This window comes from Daphnia pulex, chromosome 1, assembly GCF_021134715.1.
Source record: "Daphnia pulex isolate KAP4 chromosome 1, ASM2113471v1".
Taxonomy (NCBI): domain Eukaryota; kingdom Metazoa; phylum Arthropoda; class Branchiopoda; order Diplostraca; family Daphniidae; genus Daphnia; species Daphnia pulex.
The window spans coordinates 6,451,686-6,465,510 of NC_060017.1; the positions used below are offsets into that span (position 1 = coordinate 6,451,686).

General features: G+C 47.4%; 2 protein-coding genes across 2 annotated transcripts; both read left to right on the top strand.

Moving 5' to 3' along the window:
* The first annotated feature begins 328 nt into the window (after window positions 1–328).
* Window positions 329–13,313, top strand: LOC124192850 (sortilin-related receptor-like). Its single transcript, XM_046586345.1, has 22 exons — window positions 329–796; window positions 1,360–1,515; window positions 1,595–1,672; window positions 1,741–1,902; window positions 1,989–2,856; window positions 2,949–3,176; window positions 3,252–3,347; window positions 3,413–3,544; window positions 3,611–4,151; window positions 4,217–4,427; window positions 4,490–4,795; window positions 4,855–5,065; window positions 5,138–5,247; window positions 5,328–5,454; window positions 9,504–9,671; window positions 9,737–10,008; window positions 10,108–10,309; window positions 10,434–10,658; window positions 10,720–11,888; window positions 12,101–12,709; window positions 12,779–13,128; window positions 13,197–13,313. The coding sequence occupies exons 1-22, from the start codon at window positions 467–469 to the stop codon at window positions 13,291–13,293; spliced, it is 6,648 nt and encodes a 2,215-aa protein (XP_046442301.1). The 5' UTR covers window positions 329–466; the 3' UTR covers window positions 13,294–13,313.
* On the top strand, window positions 5,461–9,497 carry LOC124192857. Its single transcript, XM_046586357.1, has 2 exons — window positions 5,461–7,109; window positions 7,180–9,497. Exons 1-2 carry the CDS (start codon window positions 6,342–6,344, stop codon window positions 9,307–9,309), a joined length of 2,898 nt encoding a protein of 965 aa, XP_046442313.1. The 5' UTR covers window positions 5,461–6,341; the 3' UTR covers window positions 9,310–9,497.
* Window positions 13,314–13,825: the final 512 nt, after the last annotated feature.

Here is a 13,825-nt window from a genome sequence, read left to right on the forward strand (position 1 = left end):
TATATTCAGTAAGCTCTGGATTTCCCCCATGATGACTCATTGCCACCGATCCGATTCAGCTATAACGTCGTACACAGATGATACGTATTGCTCACGTTGGGTTTCCAGAAAGGTCTTAACCCATTTTTCACACGAGTTCAGTCATTGCGTCAATTTTATACTCGGAGATTAGTTGATTCATTGGAAATTTTTACAGTTTTATATTGAGATTAGCAGTGAACTTTGTTTATCAAAACAAGAACACACGATCTGCGATATCTTTTCAAATATTTTTATCTCGATCGTGCGCCATTCGATTTCCGAACGCACCGCCAGAGTCCCGTAGACCACGATTGCAACAATCTCTTGCTGTTTGCTTACCCAAGTTACTAGTTTGACAGTCGTTACATTTACATAGTCTCGGTTTGTCAAGTCAGTTAGGTCTCTTTATTCAACTTGAAAAAAACTCATTGATCAGCACATATCAATGGCGTCGACTGAGAAAGCAGTCACGCTTTGGCTTTACAGAGCTTTTGCTTTTTTATTCGCTCTCTCCGTATTGTCGAACGTTGCAAAGGCCGACAACGACGTTAGGAAGAAAACCTTAACTTTCCATCCAAGTCTACATCATGTCGAGAGCAAGAGCAGAGACATTGTCCTACCAGCTGAATCCTTGGACCAAGATGTGTCCTTGGATCAACATGTCTCTGAGCTTTTCGCAGGTGACAGAGTCAAACGACAAGCCCCAACTCCTCAGTCGCAAGTCAGCAGTGTTCGGGGTGTTCTTCCACCTCTACCTGCCAACAGCACTAGTGTGGTAAGTTAGTATTTTGCAAGCATTCAAGTTATTGTGAATGGTTTGTCGATGGTGGCAAGGAAAAATCTTGGTCTGTTACAGGGACCGTTTTCCATGCTGGCAAAGTGCCTCGAGCAACTTATTGGGATCTTATATTTTTTTAATTGGCTCTTTTAGTTATTCAGTCACTTCCTGTCTCCAACTACCCCCATACATAATTGTCCAGTTTCCTTGTTGTTGCCTGCATGTTTCTTTTTATTCTTGTATCTATCCAGCAAGAAACAGCAGTATCCTCCCCCTCTTCTTAATCACTTCTGGGAAAAACCCAGTCCAACTTTTAAAAGAAAACTTGAGGTTCAAGAAAATTGCCCTTTTTGGTCCAATATTTTTTGCTGACCCTTCAACTAGTTTTGTTTGATGAAAGTTTTAGTAGTATTGCGCAGTTTTAACCCTGTTACGTAAACAGGACCGAGCAAACTTTCAAAATCCCTGGAAGAGTAAAAATAGTTCTTAATAACCGATAACCCATAGAACATTCGAGTGTATAATTCTCAATATTTAATTTCAACCAATTTCTATTTCAGTTTCCTCTGAATGACACACACTTTATGCTGACTGTTCATTGGGCCGGAGAGGGTTCGGATGTGGTGGTTTGCCTTGCACGAAATCCGACTCAGAGCGCTGACGCCTCCTCATCCGTCTTTGTTTCTTATGATTATGGACGCACATTTGTCCGGAAGGTAATGACTTTAAAAAAAATTTAGCCTTGAACTTCGTTTCACTTTAGGGCAAAATGAATTAACTTTCAATTACGTATAGGACCACCTGTTTGTGTTGCCCAATGGCAAGCCTGCGTCTATCGGTCGTTTCTTTAATCACCCCAAAGTCAACAGTCACGTAAATATGAGATTCTCGTATCAAAATTAATCTTTTCCTGTAATTTAATTCGACTTTATTTTTATTAGTACGTGTTTACTGACATCACCAACCGCCAAATGTTTACAACTACAGATAGCGTCAACACGGTTCAATCTTATCCGCTAGATTTTGCTCCCGATGACATCACTTTTGATGAGCGGAAACCGTTTTCTATAATCGCCTACGATAAAACGGATCGCCTTCGTCGTGTAAGTGTCGCAATTTGATCGAATTATTATTTTTTTTTTTCAAGTTGAATTCGACTAATAATTTATTTCCGTTTGCGGTTTTGCAGTTGTGGTTCACCCGGAATTTCGGAATGGACTGGTCGATGGTGCGTGAATTTGTCAAGTCGTGGTTCCTCGACACCACGACGTCACCGACTACTTTGTACGTCGAGTACGAAACACCCGGAGCCGACAATGTCGTCCTCTCTTCCGTCAGCATGTTTACGGCCGTCAATGACGCCAAAGTCGTCGTCACCAACGTGGAAGATTTTGAATTGAGGGACGAATTTATGTTGGCCACTCGTCGCAATTCTGGCGGCGATTTGGACCTTCTTGTTTCGTACAAAAGGGGGCCGTTCGTGACGGCCAGTTTTCCGTCCAAATTGCGCCGACGTGATTTTCACATTGCTGACATTTCCGAGGGCCAGCTGATGGTCTGCGTCAATCACGACTCGATGTTGACCAATCTCTACATTTCCAACGTTCCCGACGACACGAAGGGAGTGCAATTTTCATTGTCGCTGGAACGGGTCCTCTACTTCTATCCTGAAGGAGCGTTTCCTAATTCTTGGCTGAAAGACGTCGGAGCCGAGACTTTCATCGACATCCACCGGGTCGGGAAACTTCGAGGAATTTACATTGCGTCGCAGTTCCGCGACCCGAACGCTACAGCTCTGACTAAGACGAGCGTCACACCCGACGATCTGGTGACGATGGTTACTTTCGACAAGGGCGGCGAATGGAAGCTCATCCAGCCTCCCAGGTACGACGACGAGGGCCAATCGATTGATTGCCAGCGCAGCAATGGATGTTCGCTCCACCTCAGCCAGAGACTTTCGCAGCTCTATCCAATTAACAAGACGGCCCCGATTTTGACGAGTTCTTCGGCTCCGGGAATTATCGTCGCCACTGGCGTCATTGGAGCTTCTCTCAAAGGTATTTCTTGTTATTGTTTTTTGTTCTCTTTTCCTTTCCAATTACGAACGAAGAATGTGTGTTCATTAATCAAATAATATTTTAAAAAAAAGGACACCCTGGCGTCTTTGTGAGCGCGGATGCCGGATTGACGTGGCATCAAGTACTGAAAGGCAGCTATTGGTACACAATGGGTGATCACGGTGGCGTTATAGTCGCTGTCAAAATGTTCCGAGCCGATGCCGCCACTAAGGAACTGCTTTATTCCACGGATGAAGGAGAAACTTGGAACACGCACCAATTTATCGACGAACCTATGCGTGTTTATGGCCTCATTACTGGTTCGTTTCTTTTACATTTGGAAATTTTTTTTTATTCTTGTATCGTTTGTTCATGGATTGTTTTTTAAAACTTAGAACCCGGAGAGAATACCACTATATTCACCATGTTCGGATCAAAATCCGGAAGTCATCAATGGATCATTGTCACCGTTGATCTCAGAGCAGCTTTCCGTAAGTTGCATATTGGTGTTGATTCGAACAACATTTTTCATTTGGGTTTCATTGTAAACTTTTAGAATACGAATGCAAGGATGACGATTACAAATTGTGGTCGCCCAGTGGCAGTTTGTTGGGTCGTCCATGCCTTTTGGGCCACCAAATAAGTTACCAACGACGAATGACCCATTCCAACTGCTACAATGGCAAAAGTAACTATTCTATTTTCATTAAATCTCTTGTTTCTAAATTAACTTTTATGTTCTTGAAATTTCAAGCTTACATCCGTCCGACAACTGTGGCCAATTGCGAATGTCGTCGAGAAGATTACGAATGTGATTTCGGATTCAAAGAAGAAGAAGTGACGAATCAGTGCGTACGAGATCCGGATTCGACTATCGATCTTTTCTCGGTACCCACCAAATGCCCTGTAGGCGAATTTTACAATCGAACCAAAGGCTACCGATTGGTACCCGGTGACACTTGCGTGGAAGGAGATGCTGGATCGCGTTTCGCTCCTGATAGGGTCTCTTGCCCCGTTTCGGAAGAAGCCGACTTTATCTTGGTAGCCCAACGGCAGAAAATTCTCCGTATCGATTTGAGAAATACCGGCCGTCTGGACGAACTGCCCCTTCCGGCCCTGCAAAATGTTTTTGCCTTAGAATTCGATACCCGAGCCAATTGCGTTTACTGGGCTGACTCGCTGCAGGACAAAATCTGGCGTCTGTGCCTGGATGGCAAGAGCGTTCCTCAGGTCTTGGTTGAAAATCAGTTGGAGAGCATTGAGGGAATGGCCTTCGATTGGCTTAGCAACAATTTGTATGAATTTAATCAATTGATTATTTGAATATTTACATCAAAATAATATTGATTTGGTTGACTAGGTACTTTGTCGACGGAGCCAGATCTAAAATTGAAGTCATACGGACGGATATTAACAATACGGGTCGAATGAGAAGAACGATCCTCAATGGAACTGTCCTGGACAAGCCCAGGGGTATCACGGTGCACCCATCGCGTGGTTACATGTTCTACACGGACTGGTCGTCTGAGAAGGCCTGCGTTTGTCGTGCTAACTTAGATGGATCCTCCCAGGTATTACTGTACTTGTAATAATTGATTTGTTCCATTAACTAAAGTTGAAATTAAAATTATAGGAGAAACTTATCGGATCTCCCATTGTTCAATGGCCAAATGGCGTAACTATCGACTTTTTCGCTGACCGAATCTACTGGGTGGATGCTAAAAGCGACTACATTGCGTCAGCCGACTTGGATGGCAAGAATGTTAAAAAGATACTGGAAGGAACAGATCAGACCCTTCACCCGTTCGCCGTTGCCGTGTTCAAGAACGTGATGTACTGGGACGACTGGAACGCCCAGGGAATCTTTATGGCTGACAAGAACCGCGGGACTGGTCTGACGACTATTGCTAGTCGCCTTCCAGGAGTCATGGATCTCAAGGTACTTGTAATTGCTGCAAATTGGAGAGCGTTATATAATCAATTTGAATTTATCACCAGATCTTTTCGCAAAGTTTACGCCACGGCAGCAATGCCTGCTCTACAAATAGCACGACTAGTGTCTGCCCATTCTTGTGCATGGGTCGACCCAACAATGGTCATTCTTGCATCTGCCCAGACGGTATGCACGTTGAACTACAGTCCAACGGTAGCGAAAAGTGCCTTTGCCCTGATGGTCAAGTCCCTCAACCTAACGGATCCTGCTCTCGCGGTATTTTACTCTTTATTATTTGTTTATTTCTCGATCCTTATATTATTTAATTACATGTGTCTGGAATTGCAGTAAATCAAACTTGCCCGGAAGATTATTTCGAGTGTCAAACGCTGGAAATGTGCATCCCCAGTTTATGGAGGTGCGATGGCGATAACGACTGTTACGACAAATCGGACGAGGTAGATATATTTTATTGTTGTACAATTGTTTTTGTTGACTCTCGTGTTATCATTTTTATTGAATCGATCCCAAATCAAAGGTCAATTGCACTTCGCCTTCGTGCAGTACGACGCAATTTCAGTGTGGAAATGGACGTTGCATCCCCCTTCATTGGAAGTGTGATTTCGACAACGATTGTGATGATGGCAGCGACGAAACCCATTGCGGTAAGTGACAGCATTTTATTTATTTTTGTTAGTTAAGTTTTTATTTCGTGTTGTCGCCAAGTGTACTTGTCTACCCCCCACCCCTCCTCCTGCAACCCGCACCGCACCCGAGCTTATTGGATGATAGCACGGGGCGGGCTGAGTTGCCGACTGAAACCAACCCGTTTCGTCGCAAGGTGGCGGTCCCTCAGACGCCGGCAGTCCCAGTCCGAGTTGTGTTCGGTTTCACACACTTCCCCCCCATTTCTATCGATTATAAAATTAGGGAAAACCAAATTTTTTAATTTTTTTTCACATTCCCCTCTCACATTTTATCTGGAAAGACTTTTGTTTTGATTGAGTTGTCCTAGTGTTGCCATCGTTAGGGCACGAGTCTCGACACAAGTGTGTTGGTTTGTTTGAAACAAACCAAAAAGTTAGGCGTCGGCCATCTTGTTTTGAAGAAAGAAAAGTGCCACGTGTGCCACCCACATCGGCGTTCACCTCAGTTCTTCTTGCCTATTGAATTCCACGATTTTGTTTTGTGTGTGCAACTTGTTTCAATCAAAAAGTGAAAAGAAAGCGAAACGCCAGGAACACACTGCCGAATTCCTTGATGCTGTTACTGCACTGCTGGTCGCCTCTTTTGTTGCCAAGCCCATCGACTTCCCAAGGCCATTCAAGGGCTTCCTTTCCTGTGCTGGCCAAGATCTGTCAAGCCAACACAGCTGCGATCACCATCAGTTTTTAATCGCCGACTCCGCCCACCTGGCGGGGAATTTGGATTGGCGCCAAATTTTAAATTCAGGTTGTGCTAATGAGACGCGGATGAAGCTGCTCTCATTCTAATGAGATACAGACGTCGATCGATAATCGACCTTCCTTCGTTGTAAAGTGATTGGAGAACGATGGAACAAAATGCTGAGACAGGAGGGGGCGGTCCGACGGCAGGTCCCGGAGATCCGCAAGTTGGCGCCGCTACGGCCGCCATGACGTATGCTAATTTGGAAACTTTGACTCGACTCAACACGGAAGATTTGACGTCGATATTGTCGAGTACGGGCCATCACGCTCATCACCATCACCGACACGAGGAGGAAGAAGAAGAAGATGGAGCTCATTACGCTGACGCTTCGGCTAATGGTGATGGAGAAGAACCGGCCGGCTACATTGTCACAACGGCCACTGAAGCCTATCATCAAGGCTCTTATGTCGTGACGGCTGCTCCGTCGGCTGACGAAACGGCTAATAATGACGGCGGAGGTAATGGCGGACTTGACGATCAATCGACGACAGACAACGAAGCGTCGGGTCTTTCGGTTCATTCCTATTGCAAACCGAGCAACAGTCAAGAAGCGGTTGAAGGGCGATCGTCTACTGGATCGTCGGATGTCGTCGCTTCGCGTCCCTCGGCGGTTGGATCCGCAACAGCCGCCGAGTTGCTCGACTTGAAAACTGTTCTCCCAGGGCCGACGACCCGACGAGTTTTGCTCATTGACGACGGGCACGGAGATCTGGAAATGGCCAAATCGGATGTTGAATTTCTACTGCGTGGTGATGCCGCCGGAATTGTTCTACGGGAAGGAAAGAGAAGTGAAGTCTGGGCCCGTTTCGGCAAAGTCACATTCCAGGGTCGCAAGGTCAAGGGTTACGTCGCCTGCGTCTACTGTCGACAGGTACCAACCGATTAAAATTCATATTATGTAATTCATTCGTCGATCAACGTTTTTCGTTGTTGTTTTTCAGGTTTACGCTTTTGGTGACGCCCATTCCACTGGTACGTCGACACTAAAAAAACATCGATGTCTCGCCCAGTCATTGGTGACCACCACTGGTGCTTCTCCGTTGACCCCGACTGGTGGTGGTGGATCTGATCGGCTTATGCCCAGTCCAGCTCCTGGTTCTTCTTCTCAATCCGATCAACAGCAAAACGCGTCGTACGTCAATTTCCCGTCGCCTTCCGTCATCGTCAGCATCGCCACGGCCGTTCGCAACTCGTCGGACAACAGCGAACAGATTCAGTCCAATTCCTCACCCCAACAAGCCACGATGACCAACATTGTGACGAGATATTTAGCACCCAGTGACCGGGACGAACTGATTCGCAATGCCGGCGTCGTCCTCGGTTCAGGACCCATCAGCGCCGCTTCTTTCCTCCAGTTGTCTAAAGCGCTGGTGGAACTGGGCGCCAAACACGGAGTGGCCCTTGTGGACGATTTGACTTCCATTTTTAACTCCCCAGCTTTCGAGACCATCTTGCCCAGCATTGCACACGAATATCGCAATCACTTTGCGGAAGAGGCTCGTACCGTATCGTCCGGAGGCCTCGGTTTGATCATTTCTGTCCATCCTGGAACCACTTCATCGAGTGGTGCTGGTCGGTTGGTTGGAGTGTCGCTGGGAATCAGTTACTGCGTCGACAGCAACCAAAACGGGACGGACATTTCACCTTTCCTGCGACAAGCTCCTTTACGGCACATTCAGTTGAGTGTGGATCAAGACACTTCCACCAGGATCGGGCAACTTGTTCAGAGGACTTTGAAGGAAGAGAGATTGGATCATTTGCGACGGGCTGTTGTTTGCAACTCTGCCCAAGTGCTCAGAGAAGCTTTTACTGGCCAGATGACGGTCCCCTGCGCCCAGAATCTTATCGGACGGGCATTGGCTTTGGCTCAAGAGACATGCGCTACGAATCGTCAAGACTGGAGGAATTTCCACGAAACAATCCAACGAATGGCCAATACTGTTCAAACAATGGGATGGGAAAGTCTGTTGACCAAAGCCGTCCATCCTGTTGGTGGAGAACAAGGTGAATCGTCGACTGGATTGGACTGGATGGAGTTGGTCATCAACACTTCGTCTCAAATCGGCGAATTGTACAAATTTTTTCAAGATCCATCCGTTACTGGAGTTTGGAACCAACTGGATCGCCAACTTCTTGGTCATTTAGCCGCTTTTTATTCAAATTTTGCTTCGGTCGTGACCAAACTCAGCACTCAGACGGCCTGCCCCACACTCTGCAATGTTTTACTGGCCAGGAGTCACGTGGTATCCCTTTGTACGCCCAAATGCCAGGTAGATCCTCCAGCTCTTTCGGCATTGAAACACGCTCTTCTGGAAGCGCTAAACAAGCACTGGCCACTGGAGTTGGTCCACCGATTGGCCTGCGTGCTCCATCCGGCGTTCAAGCACATGCGTCGGTTGGATGTTAGCGATCGCGAGCGGATGGAAACGTACGCCATGATCCGCAACTTGTTGAGACAGACGGATCCTCAGCCGGTCTCTGAGCACATTTTACGCAATTCGATGGAGACTTCCTTGACGGGCAACAACCGCAATGGCGAATTGAAACGGAAAATGTCGAGTCGGACGGCCAGCAGCGAAACTGTGCCGTGCAACAGTTCCGCTCCCAAGAGACAGAGATCCTCGATGGCGACGAACCTTTTGCCGACGTCGACGACGTCTGGTGGTGCCACATCGTCGACGACGCCTTTGATCTCGAGCAGCGACATTGCCTTTGATTTTAGCGAATTGGCCGATTTTAGTTTACATTGCGAAGGCGGGAACGGCAACAGCAACGGATTGACTTTGGTGCCGGATCAGCGCGACGAGTTAGATCTTTACCTGGAGGAGAAAGTGATCCAACAAGATTTGATCGAGTTGACGAATGTCCTAATTTATTGGAAACATCGCCAGTCCGTTTTTCCCGGCCTGTCGCAGCTGGCCTTTTGGCTGCTGGCCCTCCCTTCGTCCGCCTCTTTCTCCCCTTCCGTTTCTTCCAGTGTTGTCACCTCGTGCAAATCCGACGCCGTCCTCCACCGCCAGCTCTTTCAAGTCGTTGCTCAGAGTAGCTCCTCTCCAACCCATGTTGAATAATAATAAATTTTTTCCGGATTTTTCAAAATTTTTTGCGGGCGTTTCCATTTTTCATTTCGTTTTTCCTCCCTCCCACTCCCCCCCTTTTTAAACATTTCGCGTCTCATAAATTATTCAGCACACATTTTTGAAATGGTGAAACCAATTGGATCTTCATTGGTGATGATTGTTGACCGTGTGTCTTGATTTGTTAGACTACAATCCGTGTTCGTCGGATCAATTCCGCTGCAACAATGGCCGATGTATTTCGGCCCGTTGGCGCTGCGATTTCGAAGATGATTGTCGTGACGGATCAGACGAAGATAACTGCACCACGACTCCGGCTTCCGGCGGCAATTCCAGCACCGCCGTCACCTGCCGACGTAAGTTTTGCCATTAAAATGAGATTTTTGAACTATTTTTTAAAAATGTGAATTGTTGTTTCCAGCGGGAGAGTTTTCTTGCTCATCCAACCACTACTGTCTTCCGGCTGCCTGGAAATGCGACGGAGAGAACGACTGTATCGATGGTTCTGACGAGGTCAATTGCAGCAACAATTCATGTGAACCCTGGCAGTTCCAGTGCGCCAATAAGCGATGCATCATGAAATCGTGGGTCTGCGATCGAGAAAACGATTGTCACGATGGGTCGGACGAAGTCAATTGCACAGCGACCTCCACTATTAGTCCGCCCAGGCCGTTTGTTCCCCTCTTTCCTCAGGTGAGTCATTTATCTCTGCAAATCAATTTTGTTAGACCGGAACTAATTGAATGATATTGGATGTCTTTGATGTTTGTTTTTCATTTGATTGAACGACAGGGTAATTGCAGCGCCACGATGTTTGAGTGTGGCAACAAGAATTGCGTTCCGCTTTGGTGGAAGTGTGACGGCCAGGACGATTGCGGTGATGGATCTGACGAATTGGCGTGTCCAGGAACTAATCATTCCACTTCGGTGGTTACAACTACTGTCGCCCCAGACAGCCACACTTGCGGCGAGAATCACTTCCAGTGCAACAACGGTGAGAGCTTCGGGCAATTGTTCTGACACTCGTTTTGCTCCTCAATTTGTTTTTCGTGTTTGTTGTCTTAACGGCGGGGAATTGTTTTCTCTTTTTGATATTTTGATATTTTTGATGGTCACAGGCGATTGCATTTGGGAATCTTGGGTTTGCGACAAGGAATCCGATTGTTCGCAGGCGGAAGATGAAGAGAACTGTCACGGAACCGAAACGGGTGGAGGAGGGACCGAGTGCACTGAATTCCGCTGCCTTCGATCGGGCGGATGCATTCCCTTCTCGGCTCTCTGCAACGGCCACCAGGATTGCGCTGATAACACAGACGAAGAGGGTTGCGGTCTCATCATGCCAGGTAATATCCGGCCCAACGGATTGAAATGTATGTATCATAAATATTCCATGCATTTTGATAGGAACCAATTTGACTGTGGAATGCCCTCGAGGCTCCTTCCGCTGCGACGGTTCCATGTGCTTACCCCTGCGCCTCTATTGCAACAACGCGACCGATTGTTACGACGGAACTGACGAATTGAATTGCGCCTCGGACAAACGAGTCTACCAAGTGTCGCGCATTTTCGTCGATGACAAATATTCCAACAGCTCAACTTTGTTGATTGAGTGGGAAATCCCTCCGCCTCCTGCCGGGATCCAACTTCAATATTTGCCTTCGTATTCCATTGCTGGCCGTCCGTCCGTCAATGGAACCAACCAGTGGCTCAACACGACGTGGACCAACGCCACCGAATTGCGCCTCTTCAATCTGACAGCCTACACCGTTTACAACATCACCGTCTACGCTCGTACCCTGCAAGGAGCTGTTGTCGGACCAGCTCATCCTCCGTCGCTCTACGTCACAGCTCAGACTTCCATGGGAGCTCCGTCTGCGCCCTGGAACATAACCCTCCATCAAGTCAGTCATTCCGAAGTTCAAGTTCGCTGGAATGCGCCCGTTAAACCCAATGGATTGATCACAACCTATCGCATTTACGTGGAACCGACCTCTCCTCTCCTGGTGGTGGCCGTTCCCGTCAGCAAAACCGACGTTGTTGTATCTCACAGATACACGGCCGGAACGAATTATTCTTTCCAGGTGGGTGCGGAGAATCGATACTCTGCCGGTCCGCGATCTGCCCGCAAGTATTTGACGTTCGACGGCTCGGCCATCGTTCCGTCGGTAGAGAATTTGCGAACATCTTCGATCGGCAACTCTTCCGTCTTGCTGTCCTGGTCGGCCCCTAGCGGCAGCAACAGCAACATCACTGGCTATCAAGTGGTCGTCAAGAGCGGCAATTTTTATGCTCAATATCCAGCCATCAACACGACGTCGACGAGCCTCAACGTGACTGGACTTTCTCCCGGCGTCCGCTACAATTTGGAAGTTTCGGCTCGTCGCATGCGCTTCACCGGGCCGCCGTCTTCGGTGCTGGCCATCACCAGCGGCGAAGAGTTGCCCGGGATAAGCGATTTACGTGCCAGCGTTGTCAAGGGCGACATGACGGCAGTCAAATTAGAATGGCATCCGCCCAAGGACAAGCGCAAGCTCAAGTGGGAATACGGCGTCTATTACGGTGTCAACTTGAAGGTAAGGAGAAATTGTTTACGATCCTTTTTCCAGTCATTTGAAAAAAGAAAAAAAAAGGTAAATCGGCCACTTCCGGCCGATTACGATAATTCTTAAACTAACAAGAAAAGAGAGAAAGAGAAAGAAAAAATAATAATCAAATGGATGGGCCTGATTATTAACGAGTTTCCGCTTTTGTTGTTTTGGTTGTTGTTTTGGTTGTTGTTGTGTAGGAAATGTACCAAAGCGGAGTAAGGAACCGGACGACGGACACGACCTTCACGGTGAGGGAATTGGTCGCTTGCGAGTCGTACACTTTTGATGTGGCTATTATCGGGCCAATTGGTTACGGTTCCGGATCGGATGGAATGGTTTCGTTGACGACGGAATTCGATCACCGGTCGCCGCCCAAAAACGTGGCTGTCCGCCCCGCCTTGTCCGGCTCTAATGACATGGCTGTCATCAGCTGGGCACCACCTTGCGTCGTTCTCGGCAGCGATTCGGCTGGCCTGGGTTATCTGGTGGACATTCGTGACGTCACGCTGGACAAGATGTCGCACGTCACTCTGCAACCCAGCCGCAATGCCACGGTGCAGTTGCCGTTGGAAGTCCATCACGGCGCCCTTTACGAAATCACTGTCCAGACGGATGCCACTGGATCGCGTCCGTCGGGCGTGGTGACGCTGTCAGGCCCAGCTATTCCACCACCTCATCAGCTCTCTATCGGCAAGCAAGTGGGCGGTAACGTGACGTTGTACTGGCGGGACCAGGACCTCCCTCACGAGATCGTCGCGCACAATTACTCGTACGTCATTTGGATCAGCAAAGACAGCAGCTTCCAAGTGAGATTTCTCATTTCTTCTTTTTTGTTCCTATTTGGAATAATTTGATTAACATTTATTTTTCATCAGGATCTCAACAAGACGTTGCGCTACGAGTCGAAAGAGTCGCAATTCCAATTGCCGGAAGATCACCACGGTGAAATGTATTATGCGGCCGTTTCGATTGTCGACTCTCACGGCTATTCGTCGATGCGCTCGGAGCCGTTGGATATGCTCTTCGTCTTTGGCGAGGAAATCAAGCCGGCTCCCGGTACGTCGGATCCAGACGCCACTGGCGGATCGACTCACGTTTACGTCGCCGTCTCCATCGGTGTCATCATCGCTGTGGCTCTGGCGGCCAGTTTGGTGATGCTGTTGGTCCGTCATCGTCGCCTGCAGCGCTCTTTCTCCTCGTTTGCTTCGACACACTTCAACACCAGGTATAACAAACATCACGTCGATTTTGAACCTTTCCGATTTTTTTAAACGTTTTGCATTTGTTCAACAGATCGGAATCGACCATCTTCTCGGATCAGACCCTCGAAGACGATGATTCGCCCGTCATTCGTGGATTTTCTGATGATGAGCCACTTGTGATCGCCTAGTTTCAAGTAACCGTCTTTAAAAACAAACAAAACAAAACAAAAAGAAATCCTAGAAGATAATGAGCCTTTTACTATTTTCTTAATGTGTGCTATGTAATCAGTCCTCTCCTCCAGGAATATTTTTTTTGAGCGGTACTGAATAAGGAGATAAAAAAAAGACCCTGGTCAAATATCTTATCCCAGTTCTTTACCAATCAAATCCTTTTGTATTTCCCATCCTTCTGACCTAGTAAAAACAAAACACAAGAAAAACGCGAAAGAAATGTGCATCGTCCCGTAAAAATTCCTCCCCATTTGATTTGTCTTTGTCCCGAATGATTGGAGCAGAAAAAAACAAGAAATCATTTTTGGGGTGATCGCTAAATTTAAGCCTTATGTGTAAACGATCCCCCGTTTCTCTCTCCTCATTCCCATTTGTGATAAGTCCCGATTTACTTTTTCATTTATCCAATTTTTTTTTTCTAATTCCTTTACCCGTGCGCACGTGTCGGTGGGGGTTTTTTCTCTACTCCTTTATATTTTTCCTCAATTC